The following is an 18,307-nucleotide window of genomic DNA, read 5'->3' as shown; positions in this document are numbered from 1 at the left end:
GAGAAATAGGGAGAGTGAAATAGAGAGAGACAGTGTGAAATAGGGAGAATGAGAAATAGAGAGAGTGAAAGAGAGGGACAGAATGTAAAATAGAGAGAGAGAATGAGAAATAGAGAGAGAGAGAGTATGAAATAGAGAGAGACTGAATGGGCTGAATGCCCACCTTCTGCACTGTGGGGATTCACAGAGTGAAGTCCCAGGTTTGTTTTGGGTGGAATTCAGAACTTTCATATCACACAACTGTCAGGGAGGCGATTGACAATCCTTAATGAGACTGTGGCCCAGATTTATTTGCAATCCCTATTTCAAATGAAGAGAATAGTAAAAGTAGGGAGGTCTTGCTGCGGCTGTACAGGGCACTGGTGAGGCCACAGCTGGAGTACTGTGTGCAGTTTTGGTCGCCGCACTTACGTAAGGATATTTTGGCCTTGGAGGGAGTGCAGAGGAGGGTTACTAGGCTGATGCCGGAGTTGAGGGGGTTGAGCTATGAGGAGAGGCTGAATAAACTAGGCTTGTACTCATTAGAGTTTAGAAGAATGAGGGGAGATCTCATTGAGACGTATAAGATGATGAATGGGATGGATAGGATAGAGGTGGAGAGACTCTTCCCGCTCAGTAGGACTAGGGGTTTTAGCCTCAAGATAAAGGGGGGGGGGCGGTTTAGAACGGAGTTGAGGAGGAACTTCTTCACTCAAAGGGTGGTGAATCTCTGGAATTCTCTGCCCGTTGAAGTGGTGGAGGCTGCCTCGCTAAATATTTTTAAGACGCGGGTTGATGGGTTTTTGATAAGCGAGGGGATTAAGGGTTATGGGGAGAGGGCGGGAATGTGGAACTGAGCCATGACAGATCAGCCATGATCTTATTGAATGGTGGGGCAGGCTCGAAGGGCTGGATGGCCTACTCCTGCTCCTATTTCTTATGTTCTTATATGTTGATCTCAGATTTGCTACTGCCTCTCTCAAAGAAAGAAAAAAACCTGCAATTATATAGTACCTTCCACGACCGCTGATGTCCCAGAACGTGAAATACTTTTAATCACTGTCGTGATGTAGGAACCATTTATACACACAAAGTTCCCAGAAACAGCAAGGTGACAAATGGTCAGAGAATTCATTTTTTTTGTGACGTTGATTGCAGGATCATTATTGGCCAGGGTGAACTTTGAAATAGCACCATGGGATCTTTACATATCCACCTGAGGGAGCAGATGGAATTGGTTTAGCATCTCAATCCAAAACGTCTTCTGAAACTGTAGCACTCCCTCAGTACTGCACCAGATCAACCTAGATTGTCATACATGGGCCTGGAGTGTGACTTTAACCCACAACCCCATGACTCAGGTGAGAGTGTTACCTGCTGAGCCACGGCTGACAAAAATTGAAGTGCATTGTGATATTTCAGTGTTGAGTCTTGCATAGAATCAAATAGTGACAGGACCAAGGTGACATGGAGGGTGTGGGGGAGGATGGAATGGTGTGCTTGGCATTGCACCCCAGCCAGAAATCAGTTCCTTCAGGCAAGGAATAAAATCTCTGAAGAGAGTAAAGTAAATTAATTGGAAGAACATTAATCTTCAGAGTTTTTAAGGTAAAACTGGAATCCATGCTTGTTTTCTGGAAGTGTTACACACAAGTCGCGTAATCCAATCCTCTCCATTTCAAATTGGTTATTGTAGGAAATGTAATAGAACACAACTTGTCTTCTTGCACCGTGTCCCATGCTGAGGTGTCTCAATGCAATTTCAATACTTCTGATATTTACATATTCCTTCCATATCAGGCAGTCAGCCACAGGATTCTACACAGTTTCCAGCCCTGCGGTGCACCATGGCTGAAAGGTCTTAGATAGTCAGTCTTTCTCCATTGCCTCTCTGTGACGACTGCTCCAAGCTTTAGTGTGTCCCTCAAGGCGTAGTCCTGGATCCTAGATGAGCCTGTCTGCATGACTCAGTTGTGAGTGATGTCTTCGCAGTAGAAGACTGGCAGGTTTGGGGCAGACCAAGGAGTTATTTCCATTGAGCTGATGGCTCTGCAGCCAGGATAGATGTTTATCTGAGAGTGTGCTTGCCTGATCAATTGGATGTCAAAGACTCCATTTGAAGAAGACCAGTGAACTTCAATTTCATTTTGCCCAGGCCAACAGAATCAATTCAAACTGATCATTGGAAGCAAAATATCAGTGAGAGAGTGGTCAAACTGTTAAAGGGACTCATTTGAGAGATGGTGAAAGCAGATAGCATTAAACCAAATGCAAATAAGATAAATTGCTTTTAGGGAATAACATCAGGTGATTCAATGTGTAAGTAATTCAATGTGGGATGTGTCACGGCTTGAGTAACATCGAATCTGGCTGGTTAATAAACTTCAGTTTAAAGTCTGAAGTTCATTGCTGTCACAAATAGGTTTACATTAACATTGCAATGAAGTTACTGTGAAAATTCCCTAGTCGCCGCACTCTGGCACCTGTTCGGGTACAATGAGAGAGAATTTAGCATGGCCAGTGCACCTAACCAGCAAGTCTTTCCAACTGCGGGAGGAAACCAGAGCACCCAGAGGAAACCCATGCAGACATGGGGAGAATGTGCAAACTTCACACAGACAGCAACCCAAGCAGGGAATCAAACCCAGGTCCCAGGCGCTGTGAGGCAGCAGTGCTAACTGTAAGGGAAATAAATCTCTCTCATTGTACCCGAACAGGTGCCAGAGTGCGGCGACTAGGGAATTCTCACAGTAACTTCATTGCAATGTTAATGTAAACCTATTTGCGACAGCAATGAACTTCAGACTTTAAACTGAAGTTTATTAACCAGCCAGATTAGATGTTACTCAAGCCGTGACACATCCCACATTGAATTACTTACAGCTCTCCCTTGTCTGACCTACATGCGATGCATAGACCCACAGCAACATGGTTGACTCTTAGATAAAGGCAAAGTATTGCGGCTGCTGTAATCCGAAACAAAAACAGAAAATGCTGGAGCGTCACAGCAGGTCTGACAGCATCTGTGGCGAGAGAATAGAGCCAATGTTTCGAGTCAGGTCAGGTCATCCAGATTTAAGATGTTGGCTCTATTCCCTCCCCACAGATGCTGTCAGACCTGTTGCAGTTTTCCAGCATTTTCATAGACATATCCTTTGTACACTGTTCTTAAACGTATCCTTCATCTGTGGTTGACTCTTAACTGCCTCCAAAATGACCTGGCAAGTCACTCAGTTGTATGGCAGAAGGAGGGCCACCAACACTTCCTGGAGGGCAATGAAGGATGCACAATAAATGCTGGTCTGGCCAGTGATGCCCATATCCCATGAATGATTAAGAAAAGGTGTTGTTTCCCAATGCTTTTCATCAGATGGGTCTTCCTGGCCATACATCTGGATCTGTTGTAGATTGAGTGACAGAGATTGCCCACTCAGACTAGGCCACAACTGGGGTACAGTGTGACTAAGAAATGGATATAGACCATGAGCTTTTGTCAGCTGGCAGTCCCTGCTTTGTAGAGATAATCACCTATGCAGGAACATGGTGTGGATTACATGCCTTTGAGCTAAAAGTCAGTTGAAGTTGCTCACTTAAGTCACATTGGCATTGTGATGCATTCTGTTGTCACCTGGTTACAACTAACCAATGAGCATTGGCTTCTGAGGACAATGCTGATGAGGATTTTTGCTCATGTCCTATGGATGAACACAGCCAATGAGCAGCAGCTAGCTGCTGTTACCAGGCGCCAATGAATCAACATCATATAAATTGAGGTCTGCTGATTGTCCACAATCTATCTGCCCATCCACACTTTGTTACCACCGATACCAAATCCTGCCAAACAAGGAATATTCAGGTGCGTCCTGTACATTGTAGCAACCAATAAGATAGCTGGAAAACCACACAGTCAGCAGAGTTGCATCACCAATAGTTGAAAGGTCGCAAGCTCTTTGTTAACCAATGAGGTCCCTGGAATGCATTTGGAAAATTGGAAAATTATTGGCCAATGAGAATTGGAAAAAAAACATGCTAATGTTTATGCATTATTATAGATATTTCATGAGGTTAATTGGGAGAGTGTTAGTGGAAATCCAATAAGGAGATTAGCTTTCAAAATTTGGAATCCAGAGACAACAGGACAGAGATATCAAAGGTTGGGAATTCTTTACAGGGATGGTTGAAGCCTTGAGTGAAATAATGTGTGTGCTATTCCATCAGCTCTTTACACCAGATTCTTTTCACATATAATACAAAAAAAACGCAAATAATTAATGAGATGCATTTCAGACCACATCCATCAGATCTTAGAGAAAAATATCAGGCTAAATTAATTGGTAGTCAGAGAGAACGTGTTCTGCTTTGACCTTAAGAAGAAAATATATGAAGAACAGAAGTTCATTCATATTCATCTGTCAGAGAAACAAACAGCCATTTTGTAATTACCAGGGTTATTTTAGTCATAGGAAGAATAATCATTTTATTTGTGAGTTTTATGCCATTGATAATTTTTGGGAGGTATTCAGACCTAGTTCTTTTATGCAGTCTAGTCTTTTGTTCCCAAATATTTGTCATGGGACGGCACAGTGGCACAATGGCTGGCACTGCTGCCTCGCAGTTCCAGGGATTTGAGAGTTCAATTCTGGGGTCTTGGGTGACTTTGTGGGAGTTTGCATGATGTCTATGTGGGTTTCTTCTGAGTGCTCTGGTTTCCTCCCACACTCCAAAGATGTGCAGGTTAGGTGGATTCGCCATGCTAAATTGCCACTTGGTGCCCCAGGATGTGAGGATTCGAGGTTAGTGGGGTAAATAGGTGGCGTTGTGGAGATAGTGCCTGGGGTGGGGGGGTGCGGAATGCTCTGTCAGAGATTTGGTGCAGACGCGATGGGCCGATTAGCTTCCATGTGCACTGTCGAAATTCAATGATTCTAGTTGCAGTGCAAGGAAAACTCTCTCAAATAATTGCCAGCCTTGTGCCCTATTCCATTTAAGTTGGTGCAGATTGTAAAACTAGGTGATCATTCATCATGGTCCAAGCGGTGCTGCCCGCCAAACCAAATATCACCATTTTCATTCATTTCAACGGCTGACACCTTGGTGCCTACCCATTAACGTACTTTAATCCCATTAATAATTGATCTAATTTCTTTTTGGTATCTCCTTAGCTTAATTTTTAGTGAGAGCTACACTTCTTTCTTAAAAATTGCTCTAATATAATTTTTGGGAGATATTCGGACCTTGTACTTGTATGCAGTCTAGTTTTTTTTGTTCCCAAACGTTTCTCGTGGGATGGCAAGGTGGGCCCAGTGATTAGCACTGCTGCCTCATAGCGCCAGGAACCCAGGTTTAATTCTGGCCTTGAGTCACTGTCTGTGCAGAGTTTGCACATTTTCCCAGTATCTGCGTGGGTTTCCTCCAGGTGCCCCGGTTTCCTTCCATGGTCCAAAGTTGTGCGGATTACATTGATTGGCCATGCTAAATTGCCCCTTAGTGTCAGGGGATTAGCAGGGTAAATATGTGGAGTTACAGGAATAGGGTCTGGGTGGGATTGATTTGATTTGATTTATTATTGTCACATGTATTAGTGAAAAGTATTGTTTCTTGCATGCCATACAGACTAAGCATACCGTTCAGAGAGATGGGAAGGAGAAAGTGTAGAATGTAGTGTTACAATCATAGCTAGGGTGTAGAGAAAGATCAACTTGATGCAAGGTAAGTCCATTCAAAAGTCTGACAGCAGCAGGGAAGAAGTTGTTCTTGAGTCGGTTGGTACATGATCTCAGACTTCTGTGTCTTTTTCCTGACAGAAGAAGGTGGAAGAGAGAATGTATGGGGTGCAAGGGGTCCTTAATCATGCTGGGTGCTTTGCCGAGGCAGCGGAAAATGTAGACAGAGTCAATGGATGGGAGGCTGGTTATGTGATGGATTGGGCTGCACTCACGACCTTTAGTAGTTCCTTGCGGTCTTGGCAGCGCAGGAGCCGTACCTGTGGTCGGTGCAGACTTGATGGGCCGATTGGCCTCCTTCTGCACTGTAGGGATTCTATGATTCTATCCTATGATAACTTGCCTGAAAGCAATTTATTCGATGCTGATTCTATTTTCCTTATTCTCATCAACAACGCTCACACAATAGAACTGCGAATGTGCTGTTTATAAGGGAAGGAAAATCGTCCCATGTAAAATTGAATTTTGACGTAGAACGAGAGAAAGCAAATAAATGAAAGATGGATTCTCTCATAAAATACAAATTTCTGAATATATTTGAGAGAGAAACGATGAATCAAAGGCACTCAAATCACAATACGGGAAGTCTCCAAACAAAAGATCAATCCTGTTATTTGAAACGTGTGTCAAATTAATTTAGAAACAGTGCCTCACTGGGGAGATAATTCATTGTTTGATTGCCATCCAGCATCTGTGAGCTGCTGTATAATACACAGAACGCCTGAATTTTAATCTGGGCTAGGACTGACAATGAGATGAGCAACACCCTTCCTTCCCTGTAAGATAAAACCTCTATGGCAACCAGAGTGTTGTGGGGGGGGTGTTGGAGATGAGAAGGTGCAGCCCTGCCTGGAGACTCACTGAGGTTGCACATTGCCAAGGGGCGTAGCATGCATGATATGAAAGGGGGACAATGGGTGGAGTTACTTGCATCGTGTGTCAATAGACTCAGGCTTCATTTCGCCGACTTTTGCAGAGAGGAGGCCCCCGGACAAGGAGGATGGTTGTTGCAGAATGTTGAGACTCACCCAGATACCATGCCAGGCTTTTTCAAACCCACCAAGCACTTAAAGAGGAAAGTCCACCCAGTGCCCTCGGGTGAGTAATTTTTGAGATCTCTTTGGCTCGTCACAGTCCAATGTAGAAGTCTGGATTTTTAAAAATTTATTGTATATAACGCCACTTCAGCCATGTCAGTCGTGACTAATCTAGAACTAGGCGACTTGTTCTCAGACTAAGGGGTCAACCATTTAGGGCTGAGATGAGGAGAAAGTTCTTCACTATATATGGGTTGTGAATCTTTGGAATTCTCTCTTGCAGAAAGCTCCATCAGTGAGTGTATTCAAGATTGAAATTTGGAGTTAGCATTGCTGCCTCACAGCGGTAGGGACCCAGGTTCGATTCCCAGCTTGGATCACTGTCCGTGTGGAGTTTGCACATTCTCCCCATGTCTGCATGGGTTTACTCTGGGTGCTCTAGTTTCTTCCCAAAGTCTGAAAAACGTGCTGGTTGGACTGATTGGCCATGCTAAAATTGCCCCTTCGTGTCAGGGGGATTGGAAGGATAAATACATGGGGTTACGGGAATAGGGCTTGGGTGGGATTGTGGTCATTGGGCCGAATGGCCTCCTTCTGCACTGTAGGGATTCTATGAAATTGATAGATTTTGGGGTACCAAGGAGATTAAAGGATATGGAAATAGTGTGGGAAGGAATAATTGAACCATCATTATTGAACGGTGGAAGTGACTTAGCTTGCAGAACTGAATTGTCTACTCCGGCTCCTATTTCCTACAGAATACTCCTGGCAGCCAAAACTGGGAAGAAATAATGTCGACTCAGAAATAAAAACAGAAAATGCTGGAAAACCTCAGCTGGTCTGTGGAGAGACAAACAGTTACTGTTTCAAGTCCAGTCCTCTTACAGGACTAGACAGGGTAGATGCAGGGAGGATGTTCCCAATGTTGGGGGAGTACAGAACCAGGGGTCACAGTCTGAGGATTCAGGGTAGATCATTTAGGACAGAAGGGAGGAGACATTTCTTCAACCAAAGAGTGGTGAGCCTGTGGAATTCATTACCACAGGAACTGGTTGATGCCAAAACATTGAATGTATTAAAGAGGCGGCTGGATATAGCACTTAGGGTGAATGGGATCAAAAGTTATGGGGAGAAAGCAGGATTAGGCTATTGAGTTGGACACTCAGCTATGATGTGATGAATAGCAGAGCAGGCTCAAAGGGCCAAATGGCCTCCTCCTGCTCCTAAATTCTATGTTTCTATGATTCTTCTTCAGAATAAGAGTTAACACTATTTCTCCGCCACACATGAAGCCAGACCAGCTGAGTTTTCCAGCACTTTCTGCTTCTGTTTCAGGTCTCCAGCATCTGCAATACTCACCTTTTATTTGAATGTTTGCTCAGATCAGAGTTGGGAATCAGAACTGACACCAATTATTTCTTTGGTTATTACCAGCCCTGATCTCACTATGGAGAATTGTTCTTTCGATTTGATCCAATCCAGGAGCAGATGGATTACGGACACCACAGATTCTTTCCTGAACAGTCTCTGTAGTTGTCTCTGACTTTTATTTGGGGTGGCACGTTGGCACAGTGATTAGCACTGCTGCCTCACAGCACCAAGGACACAGGTTCGATTCTGGCCTCGAGTGACTGTCTGTATGAAGTTTGCGCATTCTCCCTGTGCTTGCATAAATTTCCTCCGGTTTCCTCCCACACTCCAAAGATGTGTGAGTTAGGTGGATTGGCCATGCTAAATTGCCCCTTAATGTCAGGGGGATTAGTGGAGTAAATACATGGGGTTACGGCGATGAGGCCTGGTTGGGATTGTTACTGATGTAAGCTCAATGGGCCAAATGGCCTCCTTCTGCACTGTAGGGATTCTATGTTGCAACAGGCCAGGGGAAGTTACAACTGTACCTCTGGATGAAGTTAACATGATGTGGAGATGCCAGCGTTGGACTGGGGTAAGCACAGTAAGAAGTCTTACAACACCAGGTTAAAGTCCAACAGGTTTATTTGGCAAGACAAGCTTTCAGAGTCTCAGGCTCCTTCATCAGGTGAGTGAAGAGCTGTGTTCACAAACAGGGCATCTACAGATACAAACTCGCCGAATCGCTGAGCAGAGACTGATAGCCAAGTTCCTCACACATGAGGACGGCCTCAACCGGGATCTTGGGTTCATGTCACACTATCTGTAACCCCCATAACTTGCCTGGGCTTGCAACATCTCACTAACTGTTCTGGTTAGAGACAATACACACTTCAACCTGTGCTTGGCCCTCTCTCCAGTCACATTGTCTGCATCTTTAAAACTTGATTACATGTAAAGACTCGCATACCAACCATTATCTTGTAAATTGAGTTTGTGTCTGTGTAATCCATGTTAGTGAACACAGCTCTTCACTCACCTGAAGAAGGAGGTTGAGACTGTGAAAACTTGTGCTGCCAAATAAACCTGTTGGACTTTAATCTGGTACTGTGAGACTTCTTACTGAAGTTAACACACTATAGACTTTTTGCAATATTGGTGTTTATAGCACCACCTTATGGAAGGAGTAAGAATCAAAGGTCTTATGATATTTCCAAAACACAAGGGCTGACATCCATCTACATGGTTTCAAATAATCTACACATAAATTAATCTGCAAATAATAATCTACATATAAAGACCTGATTACCTGTTCAGACTCATATTCCAACCATTATCTTGTAATTTGTGTCTATATATGCCCTGTTTGTAAACCCAACCCTTCACTCACCTGATGAAGGAGCAGCGCTTCGAAAGCTCGAACTTCCAAATAAACTTGTTGGACTTTTACCTGGTGTTGTGAGACTCCTTACTGTGCCCACCCCAGTCCAATGCCGGCACCTCCACATCATATAAATTATAAGATAGGTGTTGTTTATAGCTCAGCTTTATGTGTGTCTACAAGTTTAAAACTGAAACTAATATATTCCAGCTGAGTTTATTTATTCTCAGTGACTCGTTTTCCCTTCTGTTTTGTGTTTGATCTTTCTGTAGAGTGCCTTGGTATAGAGTGATACAGCACAGGGGGAGGCCATGTGGCCCATCGTGCCTGTGCTGACTCTTTGGTAGAGCTATCTCAGTTGCCTATTCTTTCCTAATGTAATGCTACACAGTTGGAGCTGCCACCTTGGAGGAGACATTAAATCTGTTAGCTCTCTCAGGTGGATATAAATGATCCTCTGGCATTATGAAGAAAGGAGTCAAGAACTTCTCACCAGTACCCTGGCCAATATTTATCCTTCTAACAACATCTAAAAAACAAATTGTGTGGTTCTCACATTGCTGTTTGTGGGAGCTGTGTACAAATTGGTTGCTGCGTTTCCCGCAGTAGAATAGTGACTGCACTTCCAAAAGTACTTAATTTGCCATAAAGCTCTTTAAGATGGCTGATGGTTGTGAAAGGTGCTATATAAATGGAAATCTATGTTTATTTCATAGCCCTGTTAGGGATTCCATTCAAATATTCATCCTGCACACTTCTGAAAGTTGCAATTGAATCTGTTTCCTCCTACGCTTTCAGACAGTGTCTTCCAGATCATTGGGGTGGCACGGTGACACAGTAGTTAGCACTACAGCCTCACAGCACCAGGGACCCAGGTTTGATTCCTGGCCATGGGTCATTGTCTGTGTGGAGTTTGAACATTCTCCCCATGTCTGCATGGGTTTCCTCTGGATGCTCCGATTTCCTCCCCCAGCCCAAAGATGTGCAGGTTAGGTGGATTGGCCGTACCAAATTTTCCCTCAGTGTCCCAAGAAGTGTTGGTTAGGGGGAATTAGCGGGGTAAATATGTGGGGTTATGGGGCCTGTTGGAGAGTTGGTACAGACTCGATGGGCTGCTGGCCTCCTGCACTGTAGGGATTGTATGTAAGATGGTGAACGTGGACAAGCTTGCTCATTGGTTGGCTACAAGGAGTGTTGCCATAGTGACAGAGTATTGTGGGCCTGTACAGATGCTCAATTCATTGAGAAGATTTGTGGAAAAGAGATTACACTGATAAAGGTGGCTGAATCAGATTAGCTCATAGAGCTAAATATAAAGACACCCACGGAATAGGCAGGGCTGGCCAGAGAGAAAATAGTTCCTTACGGAGGAGGAAGGAAGCTCAGACTCGCTTGCATGGAGGTTGAAACTGTGGAGTGGGTATCATCCATCATCAATATAGCTGACCAACTTTGTGATCCTGTGTGGTTAATGGCTGCCCTCCTTCTGGTCTAGATATTGAATCTAGTTTGGGGTAACGGTTTGTAATGTTTTATAACCCTCCAAGATCTCTGCACTCCTCCAATTCTGTCTGTAGCCTTGACTTCCACTATTCCACTATCGCTCCATTATTGACCCGTGCCGTCAGCTAACCGGACCCCGAGCTTTGGCATTACCTCCCTAAATTTCTTCACCACTCTGCCTCTTTCTTCTCCTTTAAGATTCTCCTCAGCACCGTGACCAAGTTGTTGGTTGTCCCTCCTTGTGTCTTAACTGTGTGTCAGTGTCAAATTGATAATGCCTTGGGACATGTTGCTACTTTAATGGTGCTATATAAATGCAAGTTGTTATTGTTGTAGGCAGCAACTCCCTTACAAGTGTGTCAGTGCTCTGCTATTTATGAAAGGTGACCAAATCTTTACTGGCTACAGGTTAAATATTCTGTACGTTCCTCACCTGTCCTGTTAGTTAATCTCTGGAATTATGCAGTTATAAAATGCCAAATAATTTGACGTACTTTTCCCATCTTGCTCACTTGATCATTGAAGGCCACAAATACGTGCTGGCTGCCAACTTTTAACAGGATTTTTGAGAACTCAGACTTAATGCGAAGTGATGCATTTTGGAAAACAAAATGCAGGTGTGAATTATACAGTAAATGGCAGACCTTTCGGAGTATTGATGTACAGAGGGATCTAGGCGTACAGATCCACAGATCCCTGAAAGTGGCAACACAGGTGGGTAAGTTGGTCAGGAAGGCATTTGGCATGCTTGCCTTCACTGGCCAGGGTATCGAATTGGCAAGTTATGACTGGGGCTATACTCATTGGAACTCAGAAGAATGAGGGGAGATCTTATAGAAACATATAAGATTATGAAGGGAAAAGACAAGTTAGAAGCAGGGAAGTTGTTTCCACTGGTGGGTGAAACTAGAACTAGGGAGCATGGCCTCAAAATAAGGAGAATCAGATTTAGGACTGAGTTGAGAAGGAACTTCCATGCCAGGCAATGTGAATATGGCAGCCTTAAAGTAGCAACAAGTACATGAACAGGATGGGAATAGAAGGATATGGTCCCCGGAAGGGTAGGAGATTTTAGTTCAGTGGGGCAGCATGGTCGGTGCATTCTTCAAACAAAGGGTTGTCGGTATTTGCACGTTCTCCCCATGCCTGCGTGGGTTCCTCCAGGTGCTCCGGTTTCCTCCCACAGTTCAAAGATGTGCAGGTTAGGTGAATTGACCGTGCTAAATTACCCTTTAGTGTCCAAAGAGGTGTGAGTTAGGGGGATCAGCCTTGGAGAATACACAGGGTTAAGGGAATAGGGCGGGGGGCCTTGGTAAAATGCTCTTTTGGAGAGTCGATTCAGATCAATGGACCAAATGGCCTCCTTCTGCACCCTAAGGATTTTATGGTTCTAAATGTGTTTCATGACAATCATTTGACTTTTCAATTTCAGGTTGTTATTGAATTCAGATTTCACCATCTGTAGTGGTGGTGTTTGAACTCTGGATTGCTAGTCCAGTGACAATAGCATTACACCTCTGCCTCCCCATAAATGAATGCCTACAAGTGAATTGTAGGGTAATTCACTCTGAGTTATCACGTATTCTGAATTGTTTGACGCTGAGCTCCATTCAATGTACTGATCTTTCTGCAGGGATTTTCATTGTTGTGTGATGCTACAATATGGGTAACTATTAACTACAAACATGCAGATTAGGAGCAGGAGTAAACCACTCCACTATAGAGGAGATTCACACCTGCTTTGCAAAGTGTGTCTGATTTAATCCCATCCTTTCATATTTTGTCTACAGTTAAGATTTTTTGCTTTATCATAGAATCCTTATCTTACCATAGAATCTTTTTGCTTTATCATAGAATTTGGGACGGCAAGGTGGCACATAGGTTAGCACTGCTGCCTCACAGCATCAGGGACCTGGGTTCAATTCTCAGCTTGGGTCACTGTCTGTGGAGTTTGCACATTCTCCCCATGTCTGCATGGGTTTCCTCTGGGTGCTCCGGTTTTCTCCCAAGCTCCAAAGACATGCCGGTTAGGTGGATTGGCCATGCTAAATTGTCCCTTAGTGTTAGGGGAGGGAGAGGAGACTAGCTAGGGTAAAATGCATGGGTTATGGGTTGGGGCCTGGGTGGGATTGTGGTCAGTGCAAACGCGATGGGCCAAATGGCCTCTTTCTGCACTGTAGGATTCTGTGAACTCTATTCTATGATTCCCTATAATGCAGAAGGTGGCCATTTGGCCCATTGGACCCTAACCCCGTAGCACCACCTATTTAGTCTCCCTGATACTAAGGGGCAATTTAGCATGGCTAATGCGCCTAATCCGCACATCTTACAGACTGTGGGAGGAAACCGGAGCACCTGGAGGAAACCCACGCAGACACAGGGAGAACTTGCAAACTCCACACAGACAGTCAGATGAGGCCAGAATTGAACTCGGGTTTCTGGCACTGTGAGGCAGCAATGCTAACCACTGTGCCACCGTGCTGCTTTTAGTGATGAAACAATTCCTGACAGTCCCAAATGTTAAAAAAACAAATGATCTGGTCATTCTCACATTGCTGTTTGTGGGAGCTGGTTTTGTGCAAATTGGCTGCTGCATTCTCTACATTGCAGCCAGGTCTACCTTGTTAAAAGGTACTTCACTGATCATTCTGCATCCTTTCCTTCTCCCCCCATGTACTCTATGAACGGTATGCTTTATCTGTATAATGCGCAAGAAACAACTTCTCCCTGTATCCCAATACATGTGGCAATAATAAATCAAATCAAATCAAATCCTTTAGTTAGGTGCTGCATTTGGAATATTGCATGCAGTCCTGGTCACCACACTGCGAGAACAATGTAGAAACTTTGGAGAGGGTGCAAAGAAGATTTACCAGGATGTTGCCTGGTCTGGAGGGGTTAGATAAACTCAAATTGTTTTCACTGGAAAGATGGAGGTTGCGGGGCGAAGTCTACAAAGCTATGAGAGGCATAGATAGGGTGGATAGTCAGAGGCTTTTTCCAAAGGTGGAAGGGTTGACTGCAAGAGGGCACATGTTTAAGGTGGGAGGGGAAAGTTTTTTACACAGAGGGTGGTGGGTGCCTGGAACGCTCTGCCAGTGGAGGTGGTGGAAGCAGGCACATTAGCAACATTTAAGGTTTATCTTGATAGACACATAAATAGGAGGTGAACAGAGGGATAGAAACTGCGATCGGTGCAGGCTAGGTGGGCTGAAGGGCCTGTTCCTGTGCTGTATTATTCTTTGTTCAGAATCAAAAGTTCTTTCTTGGACATGACAATACTTTCAAGTTGTTCTCTTCGGCCCAAACCACACTGGAGTCTGCTGCCACTGATCACAAGCTGATTGACAGATCATGCGTCTGACACACTGATGCATTGTAGTTTTCCTGTGCAGGCTGCCCTAAGGCTCCTCCGTGTTTGTTGCTGCGCCTGTTACTATTTCTGTAGCTATTCCAACGAGAGGCAAGTGAGTAGATTATTGCGGTGAGGGAAGTGATACAAGCGATGCCTGGTATAAATGATTGATGTCGCACTGTTCTAATTAAAATTCTGCCACCTGCACTGTTTATGGACAGCATATCTGTTTCATGTGCCAAGACTGTCTGAAATCAGTACGACTGTCGGATGGCTTTAATCTACTGGGGGAGTGGGGTGGGGGAGGGTGGAGATAGGATACAATTAGTGCAAAGCATGCTTCAGGCTGTTGTATAATACATTCTGTTCAATCGCTCTCTCATACACTAAACCTATGTTAGGAATTCACAGAATCCTACATTGCAGAAAAGGCCCTTCGGCCCATCAAATCTGCACCGATGCATGAAATGCCCTGACCTGCCCACCTAATCTCACCTGCCAGCACTTGGCCCATAGCCTTGAATTTTATGACGTGCCAACTACTCATCCAGGTGCTTTTTAAAGGATGTGAGGCATCCTGCCTTCACCACCCTTCCAGGCAGCGCATTCCAGACCATCACCGCCCTCTGGGTAAAAAAAATTTTCCTCAAATCTCCCCCCTAAAACCCCCACCCCTCACTTTTAACTCGTGTCCCCTTTTAACTGACCCTTCAACTAAGGGGACCGGCTGCTCCCTATCTACTGTGTGCATGCCCCTCATAATCCTGAACACCTCGATCAGGTCACCCCTCAGTCTTTTCTGCTTCAATTCTTTGAGACACAGGGAAATAACTCCTGGTGATTCAGTCTCAAGTGTGCTGACTAAATGTAAGTTCACTGCTCAGACATCAATAGTGTTAGACTGGATTTATATTATCTGATTTCCCGTGGACCCAGAGTAGTCAAACTTGGCTTTTCGCAATGTTGGACTGCTGACTGTCCAGCAAGCTCTAAGTTTATGAGAGGTTGTTACCTGATAATGTGCACTCTTTCATTGTGACATCCCAGAATGTACATTGAAGTGTGTTCCTTCTTGTCCAACCTCCAGAACAAAGAACAAGAAAATTACAGCACAGAAACAGGCCCTTCAGCCCTACAAGCCTGCACCAACCATGCTGCCCAACTTAACTAAAACCCCCTACCCCTCCAGGGACCACATCCCTCTATTCCCATCCTATTCATGTACTTGTCAAAATGCCCCTTAAAAGTCACTACCATATCTGCTTCCACTATCTCCCCAGGCAATGAGTTCCAGGCACCCACTGCTCTCTGTGTAGAACATCTGCCTCGTACATCTCCTTTAAAGCTTGCCCCTCGCACCTTAAACCTCTTCCACCCTGGGGAGAAGCTTCTGACTATCCACTCTGTCCATACCCCTGATAATCTTGTAGGCTTCTATCAGGTCTCCCCACAACCTCCATTGCTCCAGTGAGAACAAACCAAGTTTCTCCAACCTCTCCTCATAGCTAATGGCCTCCATACCAGGCAACATCCTAGGAAATCTTTCCTGTACCTTCTCCAAAGCCTCCACATCCTTCTGGTAGTGTGGCGACCAGAATTGAACACAATATTCCAAGTGCGGCCTAACTAAGATTCTATAAAGCTGCAACATGACTTGCCAATTTTTAAACTCAATACCCCAGCCGATGAAGGCAAGCATGCCGTATGCCTTTTTAACTACCTTCAGACTTGACATAATGGCTGTCTTGATGGTTTAACTGTTCACGGTTAAAAAGGAACAGGGTGACTTTAACAACCTCAAATATTGAAGTGATACTGCTCGGGTATGTCCATTGTCTGGACAATACCCGATATTCACACCTGAGACAAGACATAGTCAACATGCCTGTGTTGTGGCCAGCTACTGATGTTAACACACATTAAGGTTCCAATAATCATGTTGAGATGTGATCAAATTCGAATAGCTCCATCTCTATTCTCTCTTTTTTTTGTACCTGTGATAATATATCAATATCCCCCACAATAGGATTGGTCTTAGGTTGCAAATAAAATTAAAGTTAAAGTTTACTTTTTAGTCACAAGTAAGGCTTACATTAACACTGCAATGAATTTACTGTGAAAATTGCCTAGTTGCCACACTCCAGGACCTGTTCAGGCACACTTGACCTAACCTGCACATCTTTGGACTGTGGGAGGAAACTGGAGCATCAGTAAGAAACCCACGCAGACACGAGGAGAATGTGCAGACTCCACACAGACAGTGACCCAAGCCAGGAATCAAACCCAGGTCCCTGGCACTGTGAGGCAGCAGTGCTAACCGCTGTGCCACCATGCCTTCTCTCGATCTAAATGGGTACTCCTATTCCCATTTGTCTTCTGACTATCACACTGATTATTGTTCGGCTGCTGTCTCTCGATTCGAGGACGATGCATTCTCAAGCTTGTGAGTTTCTGCCAAGGGTCTTGGTGTAGCTGAACAGGCCAATTCTTGACCCACCGATCTTTGGACACATGGGGCAGGACATCCCACAAGGCAGTGGAATTCAGAGTACTGGATTTACTTCCTCTTCTGCCACAGCTCTGCCTCACCGTTAAGGGGTTTGGACATAAACGCCGGAAACTTACCACTGTTCACAGCGGCAGGATTTTCCCACCCTGCCTCAGTGAACGGAGATTTGGCTGCCTGCCAAATTCTCCGACCCCGCTGCAGCAGGAAGGTGGCGCGAACGGTGGGTAAGATAAAGTAAAGTTTATTTATTAGTCACAAGTCAGGCTTACACTAACACTGCAATGATGTTACTGTGAAAATCCCCTAGTCGCCGCACTCCAGCGCCTGTTTGGGTCAATATACCTAACTAGCACGTCTCTCAGACTGTGGGAGGAAACTGGAGCACCCAGAGGAAACCCACGCAGACTTGGGGAGAACGTGCAAACTCCACACAGACAGTGACCTGAGCCAGGAATCAAATCCGGGTCCCTGGCCCTGTGAAGCTTCATGCTAAATGCGTGATGCAGCTTGATGGCTATGTTGTGGCCACAATGAATGATTGGGAATAAGCCTCCCAGTCATAAATGTCAATGCTGCTGCACTTCAAGAAAAGTTTCAGAGTGTCTTTGTAATGTTTTCCCTCTCCCATTAGGTATTCTAACACATGCTACAGAGTGCATTGATCTATTTACCTCCCTCTCTCTCTCTCTAACTCCCTCAGACTCTCTGTCTTTGTCCGTCTATCTCTCTGCTGCTTTATCTCCCTCCCCCTCTGTCAGGCTTAGTTGAATCAGTAAGATGCTCATCTCTGAGTCAGCATGTTATATCTAAACCCCACAGCAGAGACTTGGGACCTTCCTAGGTACAGATTGGTTCTTACACTGTCGACATAGCAACAATCGCTGCCCTTCAGAAATAATGCATTGGCAACAACCTGTTTCTAAGGACATCATGGAATAGATCAAATAAGCAGGTTATTTCTTATATTGTTTGCTCCTGCTCTCTATGCTTTCCGCTCATTCCCAATCTGTCTGCTTTCTGCTCACTCTTTTCTGTCTGCTCCCTGCTTGCTCTTGTCTGTCTGCTCCCTGTGTGCTCACTGCTGTCTGTCTGCTGTCTGCTTCTCCTGTCTGTCTGCTCTCTGTCTGATATTCGCACACTCTCAATCTGTCTGCTGTCTGCTCACTCTTTTCTATCTGCTCCCTGCTTGCTCCTGTCTGTCTGCTCCCTGTCTAATGTCTGCTCACTTCCAATCTGTCTGCTGTCTGCTCACCCTTTTCTGTCTGCTGTCTGCTTACTCCTGTCTCTCTGCTGCCTGCTTGCTCCTATCTGCCTGCTCCTAGTCTGTCCCTGGTCACTCCCAGTTTATTCCTGCTCCCTGCTTACTCCCAGTCTGTCTGCTCCCTGTCTGGTGTTTGCTTGGTCCTATGGCCTATCCTTCCTCAGTCCTCACTGCCACACCCGCTGTTTGCTCTCTGCTGCGCTCTAAAC

The 18,307-nt window shown here is 44.9% G+C and overlaps 1 protein-coding gene across 5 annotated transcripts in view; it reads left to right on the top strand.

The window, feature by feature from the left end:
* Positions 1-953: 953 nt before the first annotated feature.
* The window catches only part of LOC145360401 (protein transport protein Sec24B-like), a 49,840-nt gene continuing 32,486 nt past the window's right edge, over positions 954-18,307 (top strand). The window contains exons 1-2 of one of the 5 annotated variants that reach the window (XM_080215597.1): positions 954-1,340; positions 6,679-6,800. In XM_080215597.1, coding sequence (XP_080071723.1) covers positions 6,740-6,800 — 61 coding nt within the window. In that variant the 5' untranslated portion in view covers positions 954-1,340; positions 6,679-6,739. The other 4 variants (XM_080215599.1, XM_080215601.1, XM_080215600.1 and 1 more) reach the window with 4 other exon arrangements.

This window comes from Carcharhinus amblyrhynchos, chromosome 31, assembly GCF_965287045.1.
Source record: "Carcharhinus amblyrhynchos chromosome 31, sCarAmb.v2.hapA, whole genome shotgun sequence".
Taxonomy (NCBI): domain Eukaryota; kingdom Metazoa; phylum Chordata; class Chondrichthyes; order Carcharhiniformes; family Carcharhinidae; genus Carcharhinus; species Carcharhinus amblyrhynchos.
This window is presented reverse-complemented; position numbering and strand designations above follow the sequence as displayed.